At 34.0% G+C, this 23,459-nt stretch overlaps 2 protein-coding genes across 5 annotated transcripts; both read left to right on the forward strand.

Moving 5' to 3' along the window:
- Positions 1–17,618: 17,618 nt before the first annotated feature.
- LOC104725187 (cold-regulated protein 27) lies at positions 17,619–19,592 on the forward strand. Of its 4 annotated transcripts, none has more exons than XM_010443802.3 (5): positions 17,619–18,024; positions 18,447–18,632; positions 18,718–19,018; positions 19,106–19,209; positions 19,293–19,592. In XM_010443802.3, the coding sequence occupies exons 1-5, from the start codon at positions 17,917–17,919 to the stop codon at positions 19,347–19,349; spliced, it is 756 nt and encodes a 251-aa protein (XP_010442104.1). In that variant the 5' UTR covers positions 17,619–17,916; the 3' UTR covers positions 19,350–19,592. The 4 variants fall into 4 exon arrangements, with proteins under 4 accessions (XP_010442104.1, XP_010442103.1, XP_010442106.1 ...); XM_010443801.3 differs by having other exon boundaries at positions 17,787–18,024; positions 19,103–19,209; XM_010443804.3 differs by having other exon boundaries at positions 17,788–18,024; positions 18,748–19,018; positions 19,103–19,209.
- A 2,276-nt stretch (positions 19,593–21,868) lies between these two features.
- LOC104725188 (sterol carrier protein 2) lies at positions 21,869–23,442 on the forward strand. The gene is made up of 4 exons (XM_010443805.3): positions 21,869–22,324; positions 22,412–22,472; positions 22,813–22,915; positions 23,141–23,442. Exons 1-4 carry the CDS (start codon positions 22,199–22,201, stop codon positions 23,220–23,222), a joined length of 372 nt encoding a protein of 123 aa, XP_010442107.1. The 5' UTR covers positions 21,869–22,198; the 3' UTR covers positions 23,223–23,442.
- Positions 23,443–23,459: the final 17 nt, after the last annotated feature.

Consider the following 23,459-nt stretch of genomic DNA (forward strand, 5'->3'; position numbering starts at 1 on the left):
TTTAAAATGTGATTTTCCCATTTATAATATATCAGTATGTTAATGATTGCATCAATATCTTACATATTTTTTGTCAAAATAGTTCAAATTAATATATCATACATGTAAAAAAAAACATTCATACAATAATTTGTAGTTAAAAATTAGGGTCAAGTAATTAATATCATAACTGTAGTTTGTATATTTGGTTCAATCATAAGTGTTTGAATATTTATAAAATTAATTTATATATTTAGGAAATTATCTAATATGTACTCTTGCCTGTTGGAGTAAATTATTTTCATCCAAAATACTTATTTACTAGGAGAGTTACCCGCACACTTGTGTGGGCAGGAACAGAATAGAAAAAAAATAATAATTTAATTCTTTAAAATGTTGAATCAAAATTTTATTATATTTTAAAAACCTGTATATTTTTTTTTTAATTTTTATAGTAGTTCGTATGTTCAAACATAAATTATTTTTTTGTAAGTTTCGTATTAATTTTTTTTTCATTTTTAAAATAATAAAATGAATAGTTAATAAAATGTTTATAGTATTACTCTACATATGCAAAATATAAATTGAAAATTTAAAGTCCATTTTTAAAGTTTAATTGAAATTTTAAAGTCCATTTATAAAGTTTAAGCCCAAATTGACCGTAACAAAGTTTTAAATGAGCCAAATACAATTGTTACGGTCAATTTTAATTATCTTGATATAATAATTTGGAACAATATAATATGTAATTTTGTTTAGACCATTAAAATAATATTTTAAGCAACCCATAAATATATTTTCGTTTAGACCATTGTATTTGGTACTACAAACATTCAAAATTATACTAAAGTTTGCATATACAAAAGGTTCATTAAGCCACTGTATCTTCATTTCTGAGTCCATTCTTTATGATTGAGTCTCCGAGCTCTCACTTTGATGCTCCATTACATGGTTTATGTAATAACGTCCAGCAAACTCAGACCTGTAAATATATTAAGTGTATGAAACGAAATTATTTTAACATCATACATAATTATATATAAAGTGTATAAAGTTATTTTACATAATCAAATCTTACCAGCCCTTCGAACTGTGGTTTATAAAAATCTTCGAAGAGGCCAATGTGTTTTCGATACATGGTGCACCTATAAACATTTGCAGAGTGAATATATTGGTTACCTTATGATGATTATATCAGAACTATTTTATGTTACATACCTTCATATTCTCCGGCCTTCACAAACCGCATTACACAAAACTCAGGTCCGAATTTGTATATGAGATGGCACCTGTTTGATTGCCATTTAGACATGAATTCAGAACCGTAGTTATCTTTGACACGACACTTCACAGTTTCATTCCTACATGTTTATCAATTTAATAAAAAATCTTAACAGAGAAAAAATTAAAACATAACTGTCCTAAAGGTAGAGTAAGTGTCTTTTACCTGCAATTCAACAACGTGAAAACAACTTCATTACTTTTAATGGCACTCTCAGGTCTTCTTTTATCCTCCACATCTACTATACACCCACAGACATCTAATTTGGGGAAAAATAGAATTTAGTTTTCCAAAGTGTTGCAAATCTACATTTTGTAAAAGTTTAATTCATACTTTTCTAAGAGATGGGTCAATACACAAAGTTACAACAAATCCTATAAAGATTCTAGATTCCCGAACACAAAGTTACAATTAACTATACTCACGGATTGTACTATATCAATATTAAATTAATTAACGAAACACTTACCGAAAGAGATGGGATGATTTATTCTTCCACGATATATATCATCCAAATTCTCGAATCAAAAGTAATTCTTTGGATTCAATTGTTGGACCAGCGTCATAGTGGTATCGTCTGTGAATTTAATTTGATAAGGGTGATGAGTATTCCTCTCATTCAGGGTTGGATTGATTACTTTGAAAGTTCTAATATCATATCAGTCACCATCGTCGATATATTTTCGGAGTTTAGCGAGTGTATTTGGTAAAAAAGTAGCTTCGATTGTGTTACCCTTCACAGTTTAATAACAATTGTGTAAGAAGTCATATATATATAAGAACTGTTAAAAATTGAAATTTAAGTAAGAATGATGTTCAATTAACGACGCTAACCTCTACATCCACAAGAAGCAGTACTCTTTTTGTAAAGAACTCGCTGATACTCCAAGAATGTAAGACCTTGGCGTGTATACGCCAATTAGTTCTTCCGGGAAGAAGATCAGCAATTTTATCGAAATCTCATGATTTTCTCAAATTAGGGGTTTTTCCTGTTTCTTCTCTGTTATTGAAAACGAAAAGTGGATTCCGATTTGTAAGAATACAAACAGTCACAATTAAATATTGCGTCTTAATCGTTTTAGTATCTCACCTTTTGTTTGACTATTAAATATTTTTAACATTTATTATTATCTATATATAATAGCAAACCCACTTTTAGGGGTCAACTTTAATCTAATGGGTGAGATTGTTTTTACTATCTCATCTAACAGTCTAGAGTTATTGATGATCCCAACAGTTGCAAGTTTTTTTCAATAATCGTGTTTCTTCGTCGTACCCCATCTTTTAAAAATCGCATCATTTAATTTTTACACTTTTTTGTTTCACATCTCTTTGTTTATATATATACAGATTTTTATGAACTTTGAAAAAAGTTTTTATTCTTTGAGTATTATATTATTAATGATGTCACCCTTTGTTAATGATCTCAAAAGTTGCAAAGTTTTGATCCAACAATTGTGTTTCTTCGTCGCACCCCCAATTTTCTATGTTTGGCACCCGTTAGGTTTCACACCTTTTTATTTTGCACCTTTTTAGTTTATATAAAATTGCAATGTTTTGATCCAATAACAAACCTACTTTTGGGGGTCAACTTTAATCTAATGGATGAGATTGTTTCTAATATCTCATCTAACGGTTTAGAATAATTAATGATCCCAACAGTTGCAAGTCTTTTTTACCAATAATCGTGTTTCTTTGTCGTACCCTCATTTCACACCTCTCTGTTTTCACACCTTTTTGTTTTTATATATATATATATATATTATACACAGATTTTTTTGAACTTTGAAAAGAGTTTTTGTTCTTTGAGTATTATATTATTAATGATCTCACCATTTGTTAATGATCTCAAAAGTTGCAAAGTTTCAATCCAACAATTGTGCTTTTTCATCGCTCCCCGAACTTTCCATGTTAGCACTTGTTAGTTTTCGCACCTTTTTGTTTCACACATTTTTGTTTCACACCTCTTTGTTTTCACACCTTTTTGTTTATATTTATATACAGATTTTTATAGACTTTAAAAAGAGTTTTTGTTCTTTGAGTATTATCAATATTTGCAAAGTTTTGATCCAACAATTGTGTTTCTTCGTCGCACCCCCAGCTTTCCATGTTGGCACCCGTTAGTTTTCACACATTTTTGTTTTACACATCTTTGTTTATATAAAGTTGCAATGTTTTGACCCAACAATTGTGTTTCTTTGTCGTACCCCTAGCTTTCAATGTTTGCACTTGTTAGTTTTTGCACTTTTTTGTTTCACACCATTTTGTTTCACACCTCTTTCTTTTTATATATATACAAATTTTTATGGACTTTGAAAATATTTTGTTCTTTGAGTATTATTAATGTTCTCATTATTTGTTAATGATCTTAAAATTTGCAAAATTTCGATCCAACAATTGTGTTTCTTCGTTGCACCCCCAGTTCTCCATGTTGGCACCCGTTAGTTTTCACATCTTTTTGTTTTACACCTTTTGGTTTATATAAAGTTGCAATGTTTTAATCCAACAATTGTGTTTCTTCGTCGTACCCCTAGCTTTCAATGTTTGCACTTGTTAGTTTTCGCACCTTTTTGTTTCACTCCTCTTTGTTTTCACACTTTTTTGTTTCTATTTATATACAAATTTGTAAGGACTTTGAAAAGAGTTTTTTTTTCCTTTGAGTATTATTAATGATCTCACCCTTTGTTAATGATCTCAAAAATTGCAAAGTTTCGATCTAACAATTGTGTTTCTTCTTCGCACACCCAGCTTTCCATGTTGGGACATATCAGTTTTCACACCTTTTTGTTTTACACCTCTTTGTTTATAAAAATTTACAATGTTTTGATCCAACAATTGTGTTTCTAGGTCGTACCCCTACCTTTCAATGTTTGTACTTGTTAGTTTTCGCACTTGTTAGTATTCACATCTTTTTGTTTCACACCTCTTTGTTTTCACACTTTTTTGTTTTTATATATGTACAGAATTTTATGGACTTTGAAAGAAAAAATTTTGTTCTTTGAATATTATTAATGATCTCACTTTTTGTTAATGATCTCAAAATTTGCAAAGTTTCGATCCAAAAATTATGTTTCTTTGTCGCACCCCCAGCTTTCCATGTTGGCACCCGTTAGTTTTCACAAATTTTTGTTTTATACCTCTTTGTTTATAGAAAGTTGCAATGTTTTGATCCAAAAATTGGGTTTCTTCTCGTACCCCTAGCTTTCAATGTTTGCACTTGTTAGTTTTCACACCTCTTTGTTTCACACTTCTTTGTTTTCACACTTTTTTTGTTTTTATGTATATACAAATTTTAATGTAGGAACTAATACCCTGGTTTCCTGTTGCGAAAGATGGAGAACCGCTGGTTCCCTGTTGGTCGTGCTTCCGCCCTGAGTCCCAAGCCTCCCACCGCTGGTGGTAGTCTGCCCCCACCTTCCCCACCACCCGTTCCCCCTGACCCTCCAGACCATTCACCCTCTTGTACCCTCTCCAACTTCCCTCCATTGTCCTCTTCTCTTGCTTCGAGCCACAAGTCGAAACTTCTCTCGCCTACTGCTAATCCTCAAAGGCCGGTTTCGAAAGTTTCCTCTGCACTGGGAGCGTCCTCTGCCTCCCAAATCACTACCGATGTTGTGATGCAACCAGTTGAAGACTCAATTGCTAATCTGCCTCGATCTAACCCTAGATCTGATGCTACTGTTCAAACTCAACACACTGCTCCCAACCAAATTACTGAGAATGAGAAATTCACTGTCCTCACCCCCAAATCCACATCCCCTTTACTGACAAACAAAGCTACTACTCGCCCCACTGCTACACCCCAACAAACCACACCCACCCCCTCCAACCAACCCCCAAACCCACCTGTGCCACACAATACTGCTCCCCCTGAACAACCTCTACCTCGAACTGGTACCCCTTCGCCTGAATCAGGGCTGCCCCAAATCCCTACTGTCGCCACTCAGTCGGGCGCCTCAACACTTGTTGACAAACTCCGCAGAACAGCTGACAAGAAACTTAAGCGATTGACCCCAGTGTCTTACACAGCTACTGGTCGTCCCACTACCCACATCCCTGAGTCGGTTTTCCTGAAAGGAGCAGAGGCCCATAAGGATTTCATCATCTGTGTCTTCAATGGTAGACCCCCTCTATTTCACCAAATCCAAAGTGTTCTAAACCATATGTGGGGAAAAGGGCGCCGGCTTGAAATCCATGTGAATCATCTGTCTAATTCGGTTTTAGTCAGAATACCTAATGAGTTCATCAGGGAAAAAGTTCTAGAGAAAGGCATTTGGTATATTGGTGACTCCATGTTCCACACTGCTCCTTGGGCCCCTCATTACTCCTCTGCTACTCCACCGTTAGACTCCATTCCTCTTTGGATCCACTTGCATGACGTCCCCTTGGACCTGAGAACAATAGAGGGCATAAGCATTGTAGCTGGGTTAGTGGGAGAACCAAAAGAGACGGATGACTTTACCATCAATCTAGTCAGCCTCAAAGTGTCCCATGCCAAAGTCTTGGTCGACCTTACTAAAAAATTACCTAATGTTGTTGAATACACTAGGGATAATGGTGAAGTCGTAGAAGTTGCCATCACTTATCCTTGGCTTCCTCCCTCGTGTTCTCATTGCCATGAAATAGGACACACTGCTAAGAACTGTCTTCAACTACCTCCCCCACCTTGTGCTCCGCCTACAACTAAAGCTAACTCTATCCGACTAGAGAAGCAGGTGACGACGGATGCTTCCACTTCACCAGTTAAAGCAGCTCCTACTAATGCTTCCTCCTCTATGCGCACAAAGGATAATACACGCAAGAATAAAATTACTGGCAAGAACAACAGCCGTGCCACTGAGGGTGCCCCCCCCCCTCCAACTCCTTTGCTCCCCTGTCGTTGGACCCAACTACTGTTCCCATCCCGGAACCAACTACAGCCCCTGCTGCTACTCAAACCTCCATCCCAACTCCTATAGGTCCAAACCTTCTTCCCTCTTTGCCCTCTTCGCCCAAAGCTCCCATACATACCGAACCCTTAGTTGCTCCGAGCATGTTGCCAGCAAAAGCACCAGACCCATCTCTTAACCTCCCTATGATTATTGGCCTCCCTGCAATCACTACACCCTCCGGACTCCCTTACCCCTTCTCTCCTCCACCAGATAAACAACCACCTCAATCCCTGAAGCGCTCTCGTTCTCACCCATCCCTTATTAGCCCTACGCATTCCCCCCCTCTTTTACCCCCAGCCACCAACCCTCTTTTGTCCACTAACCCTCTTTTGTCCTCAGCCACTAACCCCCATACCATCTCTATTCCCCCTATGACTAAGCTACCGTTGGAAACATCACACCCATCAGGTGTGCCTCGTACTTGTAATTAATGAATACTAAACACTTTTTTTGGAATATCCGAGGTTTAAATGATCCAGATAAGCATAAGCCTTTTAGTAGTTGGCTTCGGAGTTACCAGCCGATTTTTGGAGCTATTTTGGAAACACATGTAAAAGAACTTAATCTGAACCGAGTAATGACATCGGTTTGCCCTGGATGGAACTATACTACGAACCACTCGTCTGATGAGGATGGTCGCATCATCGTTATCTGGAAGGACCCTGCGTTGGTAAGAGTGTTGCATCAGTCAAGACAATCCTTAACTTGTGAAGTCAATATTGCCAATAAACTTCAGTTTGTCTATACATCGGTCTATGCTTCAAATTTAAGGGAAGAAAGAACTAACCTCTGGGTTGAGCTCTTACGTATTCAGCAGTCTTTCTCTCTTGACACCTGTCCTTGGATTGTTGGAGGAGACTTCAACCAGATCATTCATCACAATGAGCATTCTTCTCCCTCAGTCAACAGCCTGTCCCCACCAATGTCGGAGCTGAAAGACTGTCTGTCTCAAATGGACCTATTTGACCTTCGTTTCCAAGGCCCTCTTTTTTCTTGGAGCAACAACCAGCCCTCTAACCCCATTGCCAAGAAGCTTGACCGTGTCCTTGTCAACAACCACTGGATCACCCTCTTTCCAGATAGCGTTGTTACTTTCCTTCCCCCTCTACCATCAGACCATTGCCCAAGCCTAGTTGACCTCGCGTATCAACTCCCCAAAGCAGGCACCCGCCCTTTCAAGTTCTTTAACTACCTCACTAAACACCCTAACTTCCTCCAGCTGGTACATGAAGCTTGGACTCAGACCGGAAGCTTTGCTCTCAATCTTACTGATCTCTGCTGGAAGCAAAAGACCATTAAGGGAGACCTAAAAACCATAAATCGAGAGAATTTTTCAAAAATACAAGAGCGAGTGAGTGAAACTAACCGTTTGTTGCAAGATGTGCAGGTACAGGCCTTAAATCAACCATCACAACAAACTTTCCAGCTTGAAAAGGACCTCCACGACAAATGGACGTTTCTGAGGGACATTGAGGAAAGTTACTTCAAGCAGAAATCACGAGTGAATTGGCTCAAGGAGGGAGATCTCAATACCTCTTACTTCCAAAAAATTTGTCAGGCTAGAGCAAGTTACAACACCATCCGGTCTTTCCTCCTGGAATCTGGTGACTTATTACTGGATCCATGTGAAATGAGCGACCACGCCATAGCTCACTTTACTTCAATCCTGTCGCCAAACCACTCTGTTTCACCTCCGCTATGGTCTTCCTAGGAATGGTTACAATCATTAAACCCTTACCTCTGTTCTAGCGCCCACTCTCAAATGATGATATCCATTCCCACTCTTGAGGAGATAGCAAAGGTGATGATGAAGATCAATCCGAACAAAGCTCCGGGTCCCGATGGTCTCTCTTCCGGCTTTTACACATCCACCTGGGGAATCCTAGGCCCTGAAGTCACTGCAGCAGTCACCAACTTTTTTCACACTTCCTTCTTGCCGGCTACCACAAACGCAGCTATCCTGACACTAGTCCCTAAACACCCTGGTGCTTCCAAGATTGTGGATTACCGTCCCATCTCCTGCCTCAACACGCTCTACAAAGTGATATCCAAGTTGCTAGTGGCCAGACTCAAACCTATCCTCCCTGATCTGATACTCCCTAACCAAACAACATTTGTGCAGGACAGGCTTCTGCTGGAGAACACCATTTTAGCAGCTGAACTAGTCAATGGATATCATAAGGCTGCAGGTCCCAAGCGCCTAGTAATCAAGGTAGACATCGCCAAGGCTTTTGACATAATCTCATGGGACTTCCTGTTCAACTGTCTCAAGGGGATCTCTCTCCCTGACCAATACTTACGGTGGCTTCAAGCATGCGTCTGTACCACAAACTTCACCATCGGGTATAACAGAATGGTTCATGGCTACTTTAAGGGTAAGCGTGGACTCCGGCAAGGGGATCCATTGTCTCCTTACCTGTTTGTCATAGCAATGAACACCTTATCATTAATGCTGAACAAGGCAGCGGAGGAGGGAAAGTTTAAATACCATCATAACTGTGACCAGGCAAAGCTAACTCACCTTTGTTTCGCTGATGATCTTCTTATCTTCTCTGATGGCTCGCTCTCCTCGGTCCAAAATATCCTGCAGGTCCTTAAGGAGTTTGAGAACAGATCTGGTCTGGCCATTAGCCTCCACAAAACTTCCTTCTTTGCAGGCGGGCTATCTGAGCTAGAGATTGACACCATTAAACTCTCAACGGGTCTAACTCATGGCTGCTTACCAGTGCGCTACCTTGGAGTCCCTCTCTGCACCAAAAAATTGACACTACAAGACTGTGAGCCCCTTTTGCAGCAAGTGAAAGGAAAAATCAATAATTGGTGTTCTAAGCACTTATCTTTTGCATGACGCCTGTTATTGATCAACACGGTTATTGCAGGACTATCTAACTTCTGGTGCTCCTCTTTCGTACTCCCCAAGAAGTGCATCTCCAAAATCCACTCTCTCTGTAGTGCTTATCTCTGGAAAGGCTGTGCCGAGGGACATCACACTGCTCGTGTTGCCTGGGATACTGTCACCAAACCAAAAGACCAAGGAGGCCTAGGGATACGGGATCTTTTCTTCTGGAACAGAGCTTGCTCCATCAAGTTAATCTGGCTTCTTTTCTTCCGATCAGGGTCAGTGTGGGTTGTGTGGTTCAAACTCTATTTCCTCAAGGGTCCGGTGAACAAGTTCTGGACACTGAAGAAGCGCCAAAACTACTCCTGGATGGCGAATAAGCTACTCAAGTTCAGGGATGATGTTTATAGCTGGATAAAGTTAAGGGTGGGCAATGGTGTTACCTGTCGATTCTGGTCTGATAATTGGTCTCCATATGGGAAACTCTCTGACTATCTGTGCTCGGGAAGGGACTCACGACTGGGGATCCCATCAACTGCAACACTCCAACAGCTCTTCCTTCGTGGTCAATGGTTGCTCCCTCATGCACGGACTGATAATCAGGTTTCTCTCCTAACCCACCTTACAACACTTACTTTAACAGATGAAGAGGATCGATTTGAATGGGAAGTAGAAGGCAAGGTGTATACACGATACTCAACTGGGCTGGTTTATGGTCTCCTTCGGTCTGCTTCCCCTCTTGTACCATGGGCTAAAGCAGTCTGGTTCGTCGACGGGATCCCGAAGCACAAGTTCCACACTTGGCTACTCACCTTAAACCGTTGTCCTACTCGCGATCGTCTCCTGGGATGGGGACTACAAACAGACCCACTTTGCCTTCTATGCGACGCTTCGCCTGAAAGCAGGGACCACCTGTTCTTCAACTGCACCTACGCCTTCGCTATCTGGACTCAAATCGCCACTAGATGCCGATGCCAACCCTACCCTTCCTGGGATACGACACTGGAACGCATGCAATCTTTAAGGGGACCGAATGCTTTGACTCGTCTAACGCTATTAGCCTGACAGTGTACATTGTATCTTTTTTGGGAGGAACGCAATCGTCGCCTACATCATCGTCAATTCCGATCAATTGACGCCCTGCTCCGACAGGTGGACTCTATCATACGTAACAAGATTACAAACATTAGGGAATCAAACCCTTCCTTATCATCGTCGATGTTCGATCTCTGGTTCTCAAGTTAAGACGCCGTACACCCTACGACGTTTCACTATTCCATCGGCTACAAACCCTATCTCTAGGTTCTTACTAAGTTCTTTTGACTATTGTGTTGTATTATTGGGCTCGCCTTTTACTAGGCTCCCTAATCTAAACTCTAAAGCGCTGGGCTTTTGTAACATTTTATTTCTCTTTTGCATTTAAATAGAAAACCTCTTTCAAAAAAAAATGTATATACAAATTTTTATGGAATTTGAAAAGAGTTTTTTTTTTCTTTGAGTATTATTAATGATCTCACCCTTTGTTAATGATCTCAAAAGTTGCAAAGTTTTGATCCAACAATTGTGTTTCTTTTTCGCACCCCAACTTTCCATGTAGGCACCTGTTAGTTTTCACACCTTTTGTTTTACACCTATTTGTTTATATATAGTTGTAATGTTTTGATCCAACAATTGTGTTTCTTCGTCGTACCCCTAGCTTTCAATGTTTGCACTTGTTAGTTTTTGCACTTTTTTGTTTCACACCTTTTTGTTTCACACCTCTTTGTTTTTACACATTTTTGTTTTTATATATATACAGATTTTTATGGACTTTGAAAAAAGTTTTTGCTCTTTGAGTATCATTAATGATCTCACCCTTTGTTAATGATCTCAAAATTTTCAAAGTTGTGATCCAACAATTGTGATCCAACATTTTTGTTCTTTGAATATCATTATTGATCTCACCCTTTGTTAATGATCTCAAAAGTTGCAAAGTTTTGATCCAACAATGGTGTTTCTTTGTCGCACCCCAACTTTCCATGTAGGCACCTGTTAGTTTTCACACCTTTTTGTTTGACACCTATTTGTTTATATATAGTTGTAATGTTTTGATCCAACAATTGTGTTTCTTCGTCGTACCCCTAGCTTTCAATGTTTGCACTTGTTAGTTTTTGCACATTTTTGTTTCACACCTCTTTGTTTTTCACACATTTTTGTTTTTATATATATACAGATTTTTATGGACTTTGAAAAAAGTTTTTGCTCTTCGAGTATCATTAATGATCTCACCCTTTGTTAATGATCTCAAAATTTTCAAAGTTGTGATCCAACAATTGTGATCCAACAGTTTTGTTCTTTGAGTATCATTATTGATCTCACCCTTTGTTAATGATCTCAAAATTTGCAAAGTTTTGATCCAACAATTGTGTTTCTTCGTTGCACCCCCAACTTTTCATGTTGGCACCCGTTAGTTTTCACACCTTTTTTTTTTACACCTCTTTGTTTATATAAAGTTGCAATGTTTTGATCTAACAATTGTGTTACTTCGGCATACCCTTACCTTTCAATGTTTGCACTTGTTAGTTTTCGCATCTTTTTGTTTCACACCTATTTGTCTTCACACGTCTTTGTTTTTTTATATATATACATATCTTTATGGACTTTGAAAAGAGTTTTTGTTCTTTGAGTATTATAAATTATCTCACCTTTTGTTAATGATCTCAAAAGTTGCAAAGTTTTGATCCAACAATTGTGTTTCTTCGTCGCATCCCCAGTTTTCCATATTGGCACCCGTTAGGTTTCACACCTTTTTGTTTTACACTTTTTTGTTTAGATAAAGTTGCAATATTTTAATCCAACAATTGTGTTTTTTCGTCGTACCCCTAGCTTTCAATCTTTGCACTTGTTAGTTTTCGCATCCTTTTGTTTTACACCTTTTTGTTTCATACCTCTTTGTTTTCACACCTTTTTGTTTTTATATATATACATATTTTTATGGACTTTGAAAAGAGTTTTTGTTCTTTGAGTATTATTTCACACCTCCAAATTTTAAAAATTATGAGTATTGTTTTCTTTTAATTTATTAATCAACATGATTCACTCATCTTTGTTAAAAATTTGGATTGTTTTATTTATTGATTCCTTCATCTAACTTTTGTTTGGTGTCGTTTTCCATTTATTCATGCATCAATCATCTCTTCCAATTATTAATCTAGGTAATTGATTGTGATTTCTATTTTTTCATAGATTTATATGTTTATATATTATAGCAAACTCACTTTTAGGTGTCAATTTAAATATAAGGGATAAGATTTTTTTATTATCTCATCTAACTGTTTAGATTTATTAATGATCTTAAAAGTTGTAATATTTTAATCCAACAATTGTATTTTCTCGCCGTATTCACAACTTTCAATGTTCACATTTATTATGGACATATATATATTATGGACCTTGAAAAGAGTTTTTGTTCTTTGAGTATTGTTTAACACCTCCAAATTTAAAAATTATAAGTATTATTTTCTTTCAATTTATTAATCAACATTGATTCACTCATCATTGTTAAATTTTTTTGAATTGTTTTATTTATTGATTTATTCATCTAACTTTTATTTGGTGTCGTTTTCCATCTACATGTATTGATCATCTCTTCCAAGTATTAATTTAGGTAATTAATTGTGATTTCTATTTTTTTTAGATTTATCTTTTTAGTCAATTTAGTTTGTTGCAGCTATAGCTCTTTCTCCCTGATTCTCTTATTATTTTTTACAAATTTTGATAGAATAATGATTAAAAATTTTTTTAATGTGAATATCTTTCAAAATTGATTATCTGAGTATGATTCAGTAAACTTAGATTTATATATGTTTAAAATTATTCTCTTATTTTCACTGAATCGATTTTTCATTTTATATATACAACAAATATTTTATTTAACTATTTGGTTGATTAATCTTAGTCATTATTTATGATTTTTATACTATACAGTTAAAGAATTACCATAAAGTCAGTCATTTTAAATTTTCATTTTCCCGTACGATAACGTATGGGCTGACATCCCGGTATATATAATTACAGATTAAAGGTAAATTTTGTAGTTAATAGATATGATGTATAAATTATATATACACTTTATGATACAGCTAACAATTATATGTTTTCAAACAACATTGTTGAAACCAAATAAAATATAATCATGTGAAAATTTTAAATAATATGTTCTTAGACCATCTAGAATGTATTTATCTATTATTTTATAATATAGAATAAGTCTAAATTAGAAAATGGGTTTCTCCCATGTGAAAGTCTATATCTGACTATAAAATAGAGGTAGTGTTAAAGATATTAAAAATTACTATATTTAAGAGAAGAAATATAATTCAAGTCTAAATATCCAAAACAATTATCCAACTACAAACCATCATTATACAGTCTCAAATACTTCTTCGAAAAACAAAATTAAGTGTTTTATTCTGGCATTTTCCATCTTTATTTGTAATTAACACCTTTAATTCTTTTCTGGTTGTGACTCGAGAGAAGGCAACATAAAGCTGTCCATGTGTGAAAACCGGTTTCGGTAGAAACAATCCAACATGTTCTAGCGTCTGACCTTGACTTTTGTTTATAGTAATTGCAAATCCACAGTAACAGGAAACTGTCGTCGCCTCATACGAAAGAGAAACTTTGCATCAGGTGGACTAACATACATCCTAGGGATAAGTACTCTATTACCAACCTTATTTCCTGTCACTATTCTTGCTTTGATTACATGATTGGCCATCTGAGTAATAATTAACCTCGTACTGTTACACAAACCTCCCTTAGGATCTATATTCCTTAGCAACATGAAGGTGCTCCTATTTTCAACGTTAAAACATGGCTTGGCAATCCATAAACTTGTATACTGTTTAGAAATTCCTGAGTGTAGATCATATTATCATGAGCACTTGTATCTGACGTTTCAATACTATCAGACCTAAGATATCGTCTCTCCTCACCTGTAAAAAAAAATAAAGATGGAATTTTAGATATGTATTTAATATTAGTATTTCTTAAAATTATTACTTCAATATCCATATTATGAGCTTTGCTTCTCTAATTAAGTCAGCAAGATCCGATTCGACATCAATAGTACACACAAAATATTTATTAAGATTGATTGGAATACCAAATCTTGAATGAGTCGTGATTCACAGAGTGAATGATTTCTTCATAAACACGTCTTTGCTCCTCAGTTAGCATAGGTAACAACTCATTGTACCATTCCTGTTGTTTATGAGGCTTATATATTCTCTCATCTGCGATAAACCTATTTACACCTGTGTTCATCATACTATTATCTGGTTTAGGCATTTTCTCAAACGCCGTAAGAGACGTTCCATTCGATCGCAACATCAATTCTATTTCAGTTAAACATATATTTTTTATCTGAGCTTGTGTCAACATTAGACCTACAACAGTAAAGTTAAACACTTATTTATAATTTTGTTTTGCGAAAAATAAATTACATTCAATTAACCATATAACAATTTGAATTGTGTGGGAAATTTTTTTTTTAAAAAGAATTATTGTCTAAACTTTTTTGTGGTCAAATATATCACTAATTCAATTCTTTTATAAATTTGAGTGGGAAAATATATTTTTAAATAATAGTTCAACTAATTTAACAAACCAAAAAGTAAATTAATTATATGGCTAAAAAGGATTCCAACAAAAATGTAAATGGAAAAGAATCAACTAAAAGAGAAGCTATAATTTAATCTTTAAAAATAGTATTTATTTTCCATTTTTAATAATTTAAAATGGGATTCGATTATTTATTTTTGAGATTTTCTAATTTTCGTTTAAAAATAATAATTCATTTTTTAAATAGTTTATTTTTAAAACTGAAAGAAAAATAATTTGTTAAAATTACTCGTTTATATTTTCAATATATATACATTTTAATTGTCATGACCTTTTGTCTTATTTAGAATCTTTGTTGCTCTTTTTGGTGATAGAGTATCCAACCGGAATAACATGGGTTTTCTGGAGATTTACATCAACCCTATGAGATTTTGTCGAGATCACAAAAGATTGTGTCATATCATCAAATTAAATGGATATTTGTAGTATATCCTCTCGAGATTTTCAATTCCTTCTATCCAAATCAAACCGTCATAATTATCTATAGAAATTAACATTTTAGAAAATATAAATTTTCTTGAAACAAATATTTACAAAGATTTAAGTATTCATTTTTCATTTAAAAAAAATTAAATTGGATATGAATATTTGATTTCTGTTTTTTTTCTTCTAATTTTCGTTTTTAAAAGAAAAATAATTTTAAAAGTGAAACAAAAGGTCTGTAGAAATTTACTAATTTTAAAAACAGTGATATTCTCAAAGAAATATTTGTGATATATTCTAGTATTTATTTTCTTTTAATTTTAAATTTTAAATGAGACATAAAATTTAGATTTCTGATTTTTTTTATTAAACAAAATGAGAAATTTACTATTTATTATATATTATTTATCCATCTAAAGCAATTTCAAATAAACAATAATCGTAAATTGTTAAAAAAACTCTTCCTAATCTTCCTTAATCTCTTTCATTCTTGAAAAATCTCTGAGATATAAAGTCCCAAATCCAATTAATATTCCTTCCTTCTTCTTGCTATCAATTTAGGAGGAAGAAGGAATATTAGTCACAAATATTTACGAAGAAATATTAGTCACAAATATTTATTTAAATATTAGTCATAAAAATATTTAATTTATTTATAAATAGAAAGAAATCAAAGTCTTTAGAAAATTACCATAATTTTTTTTATGAATAGAATCCACCATAATTTTTATGCAACTATAATCATTACAAATAATATTAGCAACAATATTATTTTTAAAAATTAAAGATTCAGATTAGCAAAAATTAATACCTGAATTTCATTGTATTCAGTTTTGTAGATCCACAATTATGATCAATGATCATCCATGAATTCAACTGAAACAAAAAAAAATATGTATTAGATTACATATAAAATTTTATTTCAAATTACTAAACTATAAAACAAAATATAGAAAATAATACAACCTATATGTTTTAAAGATAGAGGATCCATAGACAAAGTCTATGATTGCTTGATCTTGCTTTCCAAACAACCACTACAAAAAAAACATAAAAATTAGAATCCGATGAATCATATAAAATTGTCAAAAGTTGTCTTTGCTCATTTGCTTGTAGAATAAAAAATCATGGAATAAAAATATGATCATGTTTAACCAAGAGAATAAAATTGAATAACAATCACCACTATAAAAAATAAAATAAATACAATTATTAAAAATACTTTACCGATTTGATTATTTTGCTTGCTTCATCAACTTGTTCGTCCAATCTTGTTTTTTATATACAAAAAACATCCATGGTCCATGGCATGTACACCTAAAACACAACCAAACAGTACAAAATGAGTAAAACTTTTGATATGATTCAACATAATAATTAAAAATTATAGCAGCATAAAAATTAATCATGCAAAGCACCAAAGCATATGGATAGTACATCAACATGAAAAAACAAATCAAATCATACAATAGTACAGTTGATTCATTAGAACCAAAATAATACAAAAGAAACATTATACTCTCAAAATATATTTTTAGCTTAATGAATCCGACTTCTACTATTTTGGCTGAGCCTCTATATATATAGCTTAGAAGGAAAATCGTCATAATTATCTTTACCATTTAAATATTTAAAAAAATAGAAATTTTCTTTAAACAAATATTCGTAATATATTCTAATATTTATCTTCCATTTTTTAAAAAGAGATATTGTGTAAATATATTAGATTTCCGATTTTGTAAAACAAATTTCGTTTTTTTTTAATTTTCGTTTTTTTATTATTTTTTTTAAATTAAAACTTAGAAAAGGGTAAAAATGTCCAGTTTTGAATCTTATTAATGGCAAATTAGTAATCTTAAGTCTAAGTATGAATGTGGTGCGTTTTAGCAAAAAAATTTTAAGGGTAATTTCATTAAAGATAAACGACGTCAATTTTTATGAGATTGGCTGTGAGCTATTTCGACTTCTTCTTTAATATATTAGATATCTTAGATTATTGTGTAAGTGTGAGTAATTTTACATATGTATAGGTAATTTTAATTTTTAATGCCTAAATATGTATATATATTCAAATAAATATTCAACCCAAAATTTATAAAAAAACAAAAATGATATATTAAGAAATCATGAAAATCTTTATCTAATGAATAAGTCACATATATATTAAGAAATCATGAAAATCTTTATCTAATGAATTAAAACATTCATTAAAAAACTAAAATGTCCAAAAGGGACATGAATAAGTCAAGTTATTGCTATTTTCGTAATCAATAGTTAATCTCATAGCATGTGATACAATACAATTATTCTAATAGAAAATAGAAAAGTGAATCTCATCTATAAACAAATGCTTAATATAAAAACTTATGCATAAGAATGAGCTGCCAACTTCCCATTGGATGAAATAATGATTAAAAAACAAGAAAAAAAGTCAGAGATGTTAAACCAAAAGCAACAACAAAAAAAAAAAAAAGGGAATAATCAAAGAGAATAGGACGGTGCAAAGATATTTTGCAGTTGGCAGAAAATATCTGCGATATTTTTTTTACGTGTTTGAAATATCTAAACGGAAAAAAAAAAAAGCTTCATTCCGCCAAATTGACCGGTGATGACGTGGCAACTTTACCCACGTGTAAAAGCGTCTACAACTGTATCGTTCTTTTGATATTTTTTTTTGGTTTCACCTTCCTCATCTTCTCTTTCTCTCTGATATTTTTTTTTTTTTTCATTTTCTTCTTCTCCTTCTCTCTCTCTCTCTCTCTCTCTCTCTCTCTCTCTCTCTCCACAAAGATAAGCCAATGGTTGGTGATTACAGAGGACGCTATAGTAGCCGTCGTTGCTCCGACGACTCTGACGATTCTTCCGACGATGCTTCTTCCGTGGAGGGAGAGACTACTTCGTCCATGGTATACATCATTTTATATCTCACTTTTTTTTATTTTATTATTATGATTGCATGTCTGTTTTTCTTCGCCGGAATCTGAATCACCGTCGTATTCGTTGTTCAGATCTGAATTATAGAGCGGTTTTCATGGCGGTATTACGTTTTTTGACGGAATTAGTTTGGTTTCTGTTGATTATTATTTGTGGAACATATGTTTTGAAATTGTTCGATTTACATAGTCTTGTTGATGAATTTGGCATTGGAGAATGAAGTAGTTACTTGCTTTTGATGTTCATGCTTCATTATAGAGATGATTAGATTGTTATAGATTAGCCTTTTTACAAAGAATCTTGAGTTGTGTACTCGTGTGTGATGACAAATTTGTGACAAACTCGTTTTTTTTTTGCAATTAGCTGATGAGTTTCTGTTAAATCTTTGTTGCAGTACTCTGCGGGGAAAGAGTATATGGATACCGAATGGACTAATGAGAAGCATAGTTTATACCTTAAATCTATGGAAACTTCATTCGTAGATCAGTTATATAGTTCCCTTGGCACTCTCGGGAAGAAGGACAATGTATCCGAATCCACGAGGTTCGGTAGCAGCGGTAGGAAACCGTCTCAAGAACAGGTATGAGACATTTATTTTCTTAATTATAGCTGAAGTTGTAATATCACTTTTCATTGAAATTTTTATCTTTTCTATATATGTTTAGTTCAAGGTTCTTCATGATGGTTTCTGGCAGAAGATTAATGTGAAACAACCTGAACATCGGAGTAACTTAAGACACGGTGGTGGTTCTCATGAGTTTCTTAGGAGTCCATGGATCAAGCATTATAAACCTTTAATAAAGACACAAATTCAGGTTACGGGTGAAGGTAGTTCCGAGCTCGAAAGTCAAGTGGTCAGGTCAAATGGGAAGACAGTAATGGTCATATGCAGCTCTGGTTCAGCCTCAAGTCTCAAACAGATTTGCTCTCATTTGCGTGACCACGACCAAATCAGCGTTGGAGAAGGTATTAATTTTATTTGAATGAGTTTTATTCCTCTGTTTAGATATTTTGTTTCTATTCTAATTTTTTTCTTGTGATGTTTTAAAGCAGAGGTATCGGATCAGAACTTTGTCAATGAAGGAACAAAAGGCGAAAATGGAAGCTCGAAGAAGATGAAGACAGTGATGAGCGGAGGATCATCGAGTACCGATCAGGTAACTTTTCCGTCCACTACTAGAGTTTTGATCATATCACTGAATGCGATGAGTTATTGACCCGAATTGTTCCTTTTGCATAGGTTGTTCCACTCAATAAACTCCTGGAACATGACATAAATTTGAAGTCTGTTTCTTGAGAAGTCAGATAGTGAAGCTTTTATGAGAATTTTGTAATGTATATACTTGCATAACATATAAGTCAAATTTACCATCTTTTAGTTACAAGTGTCTTCATCATTATATCCCTAACTATAAAATATATATTTGCTCATGTGTGAGTGGATTCATTTGTACTGTAAAACCTTAGAACGACCTCAAATTAGTTTTTGATGGTTTAGTGGTTGTTACCTCTATTTATAAAGTTTTTTTATGTTCCACAATTTAGGCTTGGCATATTAACATGAACCGAAGAACCAACCCGAGATTGGAATTTAGTTCGGTTTGGCTACTAGATAGGAACCGAACAGTTCACGGTTCGGTTCGGGTAAAATTCCAAAATCGAATGGTACCCCGAAACAAATACAAAACATCACCTATGGTTCTTGGTTCAGTGGTTTTACTAAGTGTTTTGGGTTTCTATGGCTATGTTTGTTTTTTTCGGTTAAATCGAATAGTTTGGGCTCAAAACGAGTCGTGGGATCTGTATTTTGACTTGTATACAGGATAACCATTAAAAAATTAATGCAAGACGATCTGTATTTTGACTTGCATACGGAAGAAACCATTAAAAAGTTGGAAAAAAAACACACAAAACTCCCTAGAAGTTTCTGATTGTGTGTGGTGCAAATTTATTCTAGCTTCCTTGAAGTCTTTAGTACCAAACCCTTACTCCCCTCCCCTGTGTTGATGATGGCATTTGAATCCATCTTACACGTTGATTGATCCAACAAATCACACCAAATAACTAGATATCTCATATCTGAAATTTGCTTTTCATTTTAAGAATTACCATGAATAACAAGTTTAACAATAGTTATATATATACACTAGATTTATAACCAGCGCGTTGCGCGGACTATACTTTTTATTGCTATTAATGCGGACCGTTAAATATAATTATAATTATCCAATATTAAAAATAAAAATCTATATAGATGTCAAATTTGTTTTATTAAGAAATATATAATTTATCTATTTTTTTTAGTATTTTTCACAATTAATTCTTTTTTTTTTCAGTGTACACTCGTCATCACTTACATCTACTCTCTTTTCACATTTTATTATCTCACTTATAATATATTGATTATGTAGAAATATCATAACTATTTTTCATCTTTTCCATCTTCCAATACTTTTTTTAATCAGTTGAGTGATCATTAATTACTAATTGTAACAACCCATCTCGTGGACCCCACTAGCCTGTCCTCATAGGCCCCAAGCTGGCCCTGCAGGACATCGATCCTAACTCATCACTGTGGACATCCAAATCCACTTGACCAATTGGTGACAGCTTGTCCTGTGGGAAGGTTGTTAAAATGTGGAAAGGTGGGAACTAGGGTTCGAGGAACGTCTGACGCACTAATAACCTATTGGTGGATTTGGATGTGAGTTCCTATCCACGGTGAGGGGTTATGATCGATACCCTGCAGGGCCATTTTGGGGCCTATAGGGCAAGCTAGTCGGGGGCGGGGGAGGGGCTGGTCGGGTCCACGGGACGGGTTGTCACACTAACATAGACGTAAATAAATTTTAGAGAATATATCCACCCTTTGTCGCGAAGTTTCTTTGACAATGTTGTACTACACGTATGTTTTGCTTCCTAGTAATGAATCTCATAACTGGACTTGTTTATATCCTACTTAAATATTACATTTTATCTTAATTGTTTGGAAAAAAAAATTATGTTCACATATATATATATATTTACTTAAAATATGTATAGTCTACTATGTTTCCACTTTTTATATAGTGTTCTTTTATTTTAATTTTCCTAAATCTACAAACTCATAAGATTAATCTACCTTTTAAATATGTGTACTTATGTAAAAATATAACTCTTTTTAATTTTTAATAAAAAAATTCTACAATATCTATCACTACTATTATAATTATTTTTATTACAAATAGCTTTCTCAATTTTTTCTTAGTACTTTTCACTATTCTTTTTTGGTGTGTGTGATGTTCATAATAAGTTTTCTTTAATATGTTTTATTTAAAGTAAGCTTATACATTTCTCTTAGATATATACATAATTTTAATTTTTGAGCACTTGATTAATATTGTATCCTTCTTTTTTTGGATATACCTTTGTTTAACAAATTTCACCATTTTTCTAAATAATAATATGCACCAAATCCTTCTGGCTTTAATCAGTAACATGAATTTATAATTTAACACTAACAACATAGTCTCAAGTTTTAATATATCTATATATTATTAATTATATTATACTATAATTGAAATTAATAATATATACCAACTTTTAATCTAATTTAACACCAAAAATTGAATAACCTCTTGATTTAAAAAACCTTTAAAATTTTGTGTTTGTTTTTGGGAAAAAAACTCTTATTTTTTTATCCTAATAATTGTAACTCTTGAAAATAATTGTTGTTTCATTAAATATATGATAGCTTTATTTTTCTCCACTTTCTAGTTTTTTTACAAATATTTACACAATTCTTATATATTATAAACATATGTTTAATGGCATGATGATATATAATATAGCAAAAAAATTAACATTGTGAATATCTGATTTTTATGCTTTATTTGATAATTATTTACTACTCTGTTTATTTTTGGTCAAAACAATTTACTCTGCTAAATCTCCCAAAAAAGAAATAAAAAAAAATATATACAAATACAGAGTGTGCGAGAACAAGCGAATAGGGAAGCGTGCCATTCTCTAACCAAAAAAATCTCAATCTTTCCATACTTATCGATCACGTCATCTCCTTTGTCTCTCACTACCAAACTCCATCCTTAAAAATCCCACCTTTTCACCTTCTTCTTCTCCGATTTCACTCCACTGCCTTCAACAAAAATGGCGAAAACCCAACTCAAATCCGACGCAATCATGGACATGATGAAGGAGCATCTCTCTTCCGACGCCGGTAAAGAGGTCACCGAGAAGATCGGACTCGTTTATCAGATCAACATCGCTCCAAAGGTTGGTCCTTTTTTGTTTAGAGACCTCTTGCATCGTTCTTCCTCTGTTTTGCGTTTGTGCTGATTGTGAAAGATTTGGAAATTTCAGAAATTAGGGTTTGAAGAGGTTACTTACATCGTCGATCTGAAGAAAGGCGAAGTCACCAAAGGTTAGCTCTTTCTTGTTGATTTTGAGTAATTGGGTACATAAAGATTTGATTTTTACACCCAAAGGTTAGCTCTTTGTTGAGATGATGGCAAAACTGGGAATTCAGATTAAATAATCTGAGTATTTGATTTTAGTCAAAAGTGAGAATTATGGTAATTGGGAATTTAGAAAAAGAGAATCTTGAAATTTGATTTTTACACTAATAAAGGTTAGCTTTTTCTTGTTGATTGTGGCAATTGGGAATTGAAATGAAGAGAATCTGAGATTTTGGTTTTAGTCAAAAAGTGAAAAGTAATTGATTTTTCGACTTTTGCGTTTGTGGTTGGACTTTTGAAAATTAGGGAAATATGAAGGAGGGAAAGTGGATGCTACGTTTTCCTTCAAGGATGATGATTTTGTCAAAGTTGCTACTGGGAAGATGAATCCTCAGATTGCTTTCATTAGGTTTGTTCATATCATTCCTCTATATCTCATTTGCTCTTGTGTAACTAAGATTTGGTTCAGTTAGTTGATCTCTGAATCCTCAAAAATATGTCATTACAAGTTTTGTTTAGAAGTTTTATCTTCTGTCTGAACCACGAAATCCACTGTTACAAGCTTTTGTGTGAATTTGATTTGGTTCAAGAAGATGATCTCTGAATTCTGTGAATGTTGAATATGTTGATGCAGGGGTGCGATGAAGATCAAGGGTAGTCTCAGTGCAGCTCAGAAATTTACACCCGACATCTTCCCAAAGCCTTCAAAGTTGTGAACACCAAAAAGAAGTGGTATTGCAGCAACCCCTAAACTCAAAGCTCAATTTATGTCTTCAAAGGGTTGGCTTTTTTTATTAGAGAGGTGGAATTTTTAAAAGCTATGGTAAAGCACTAGTCAGAAATAAAGTTCTTTCAAGTATCTTTGTATTCTCTTTATCTTTGGAACATAAAACTGGTATTGAGTTTTAATAATATGAATCTTTCCCTTTGAAGATCTTCTATACTTTGTTGGC

Source organism: Camelina sativa, chromosome 11, assembly GCF_030686135.1.
Source record: "Camelina sativa cultivar CO46 ecotype springtype chromosome 11, ASM3068613v1".
Taxonomy (NCBI): domain Eukaryota; kingdom Viridiplantae; phylum Streptophyta; class Magnoliopsida; order Brassicales; family Brassicaceae; genus Camelina; species Camelina sativa.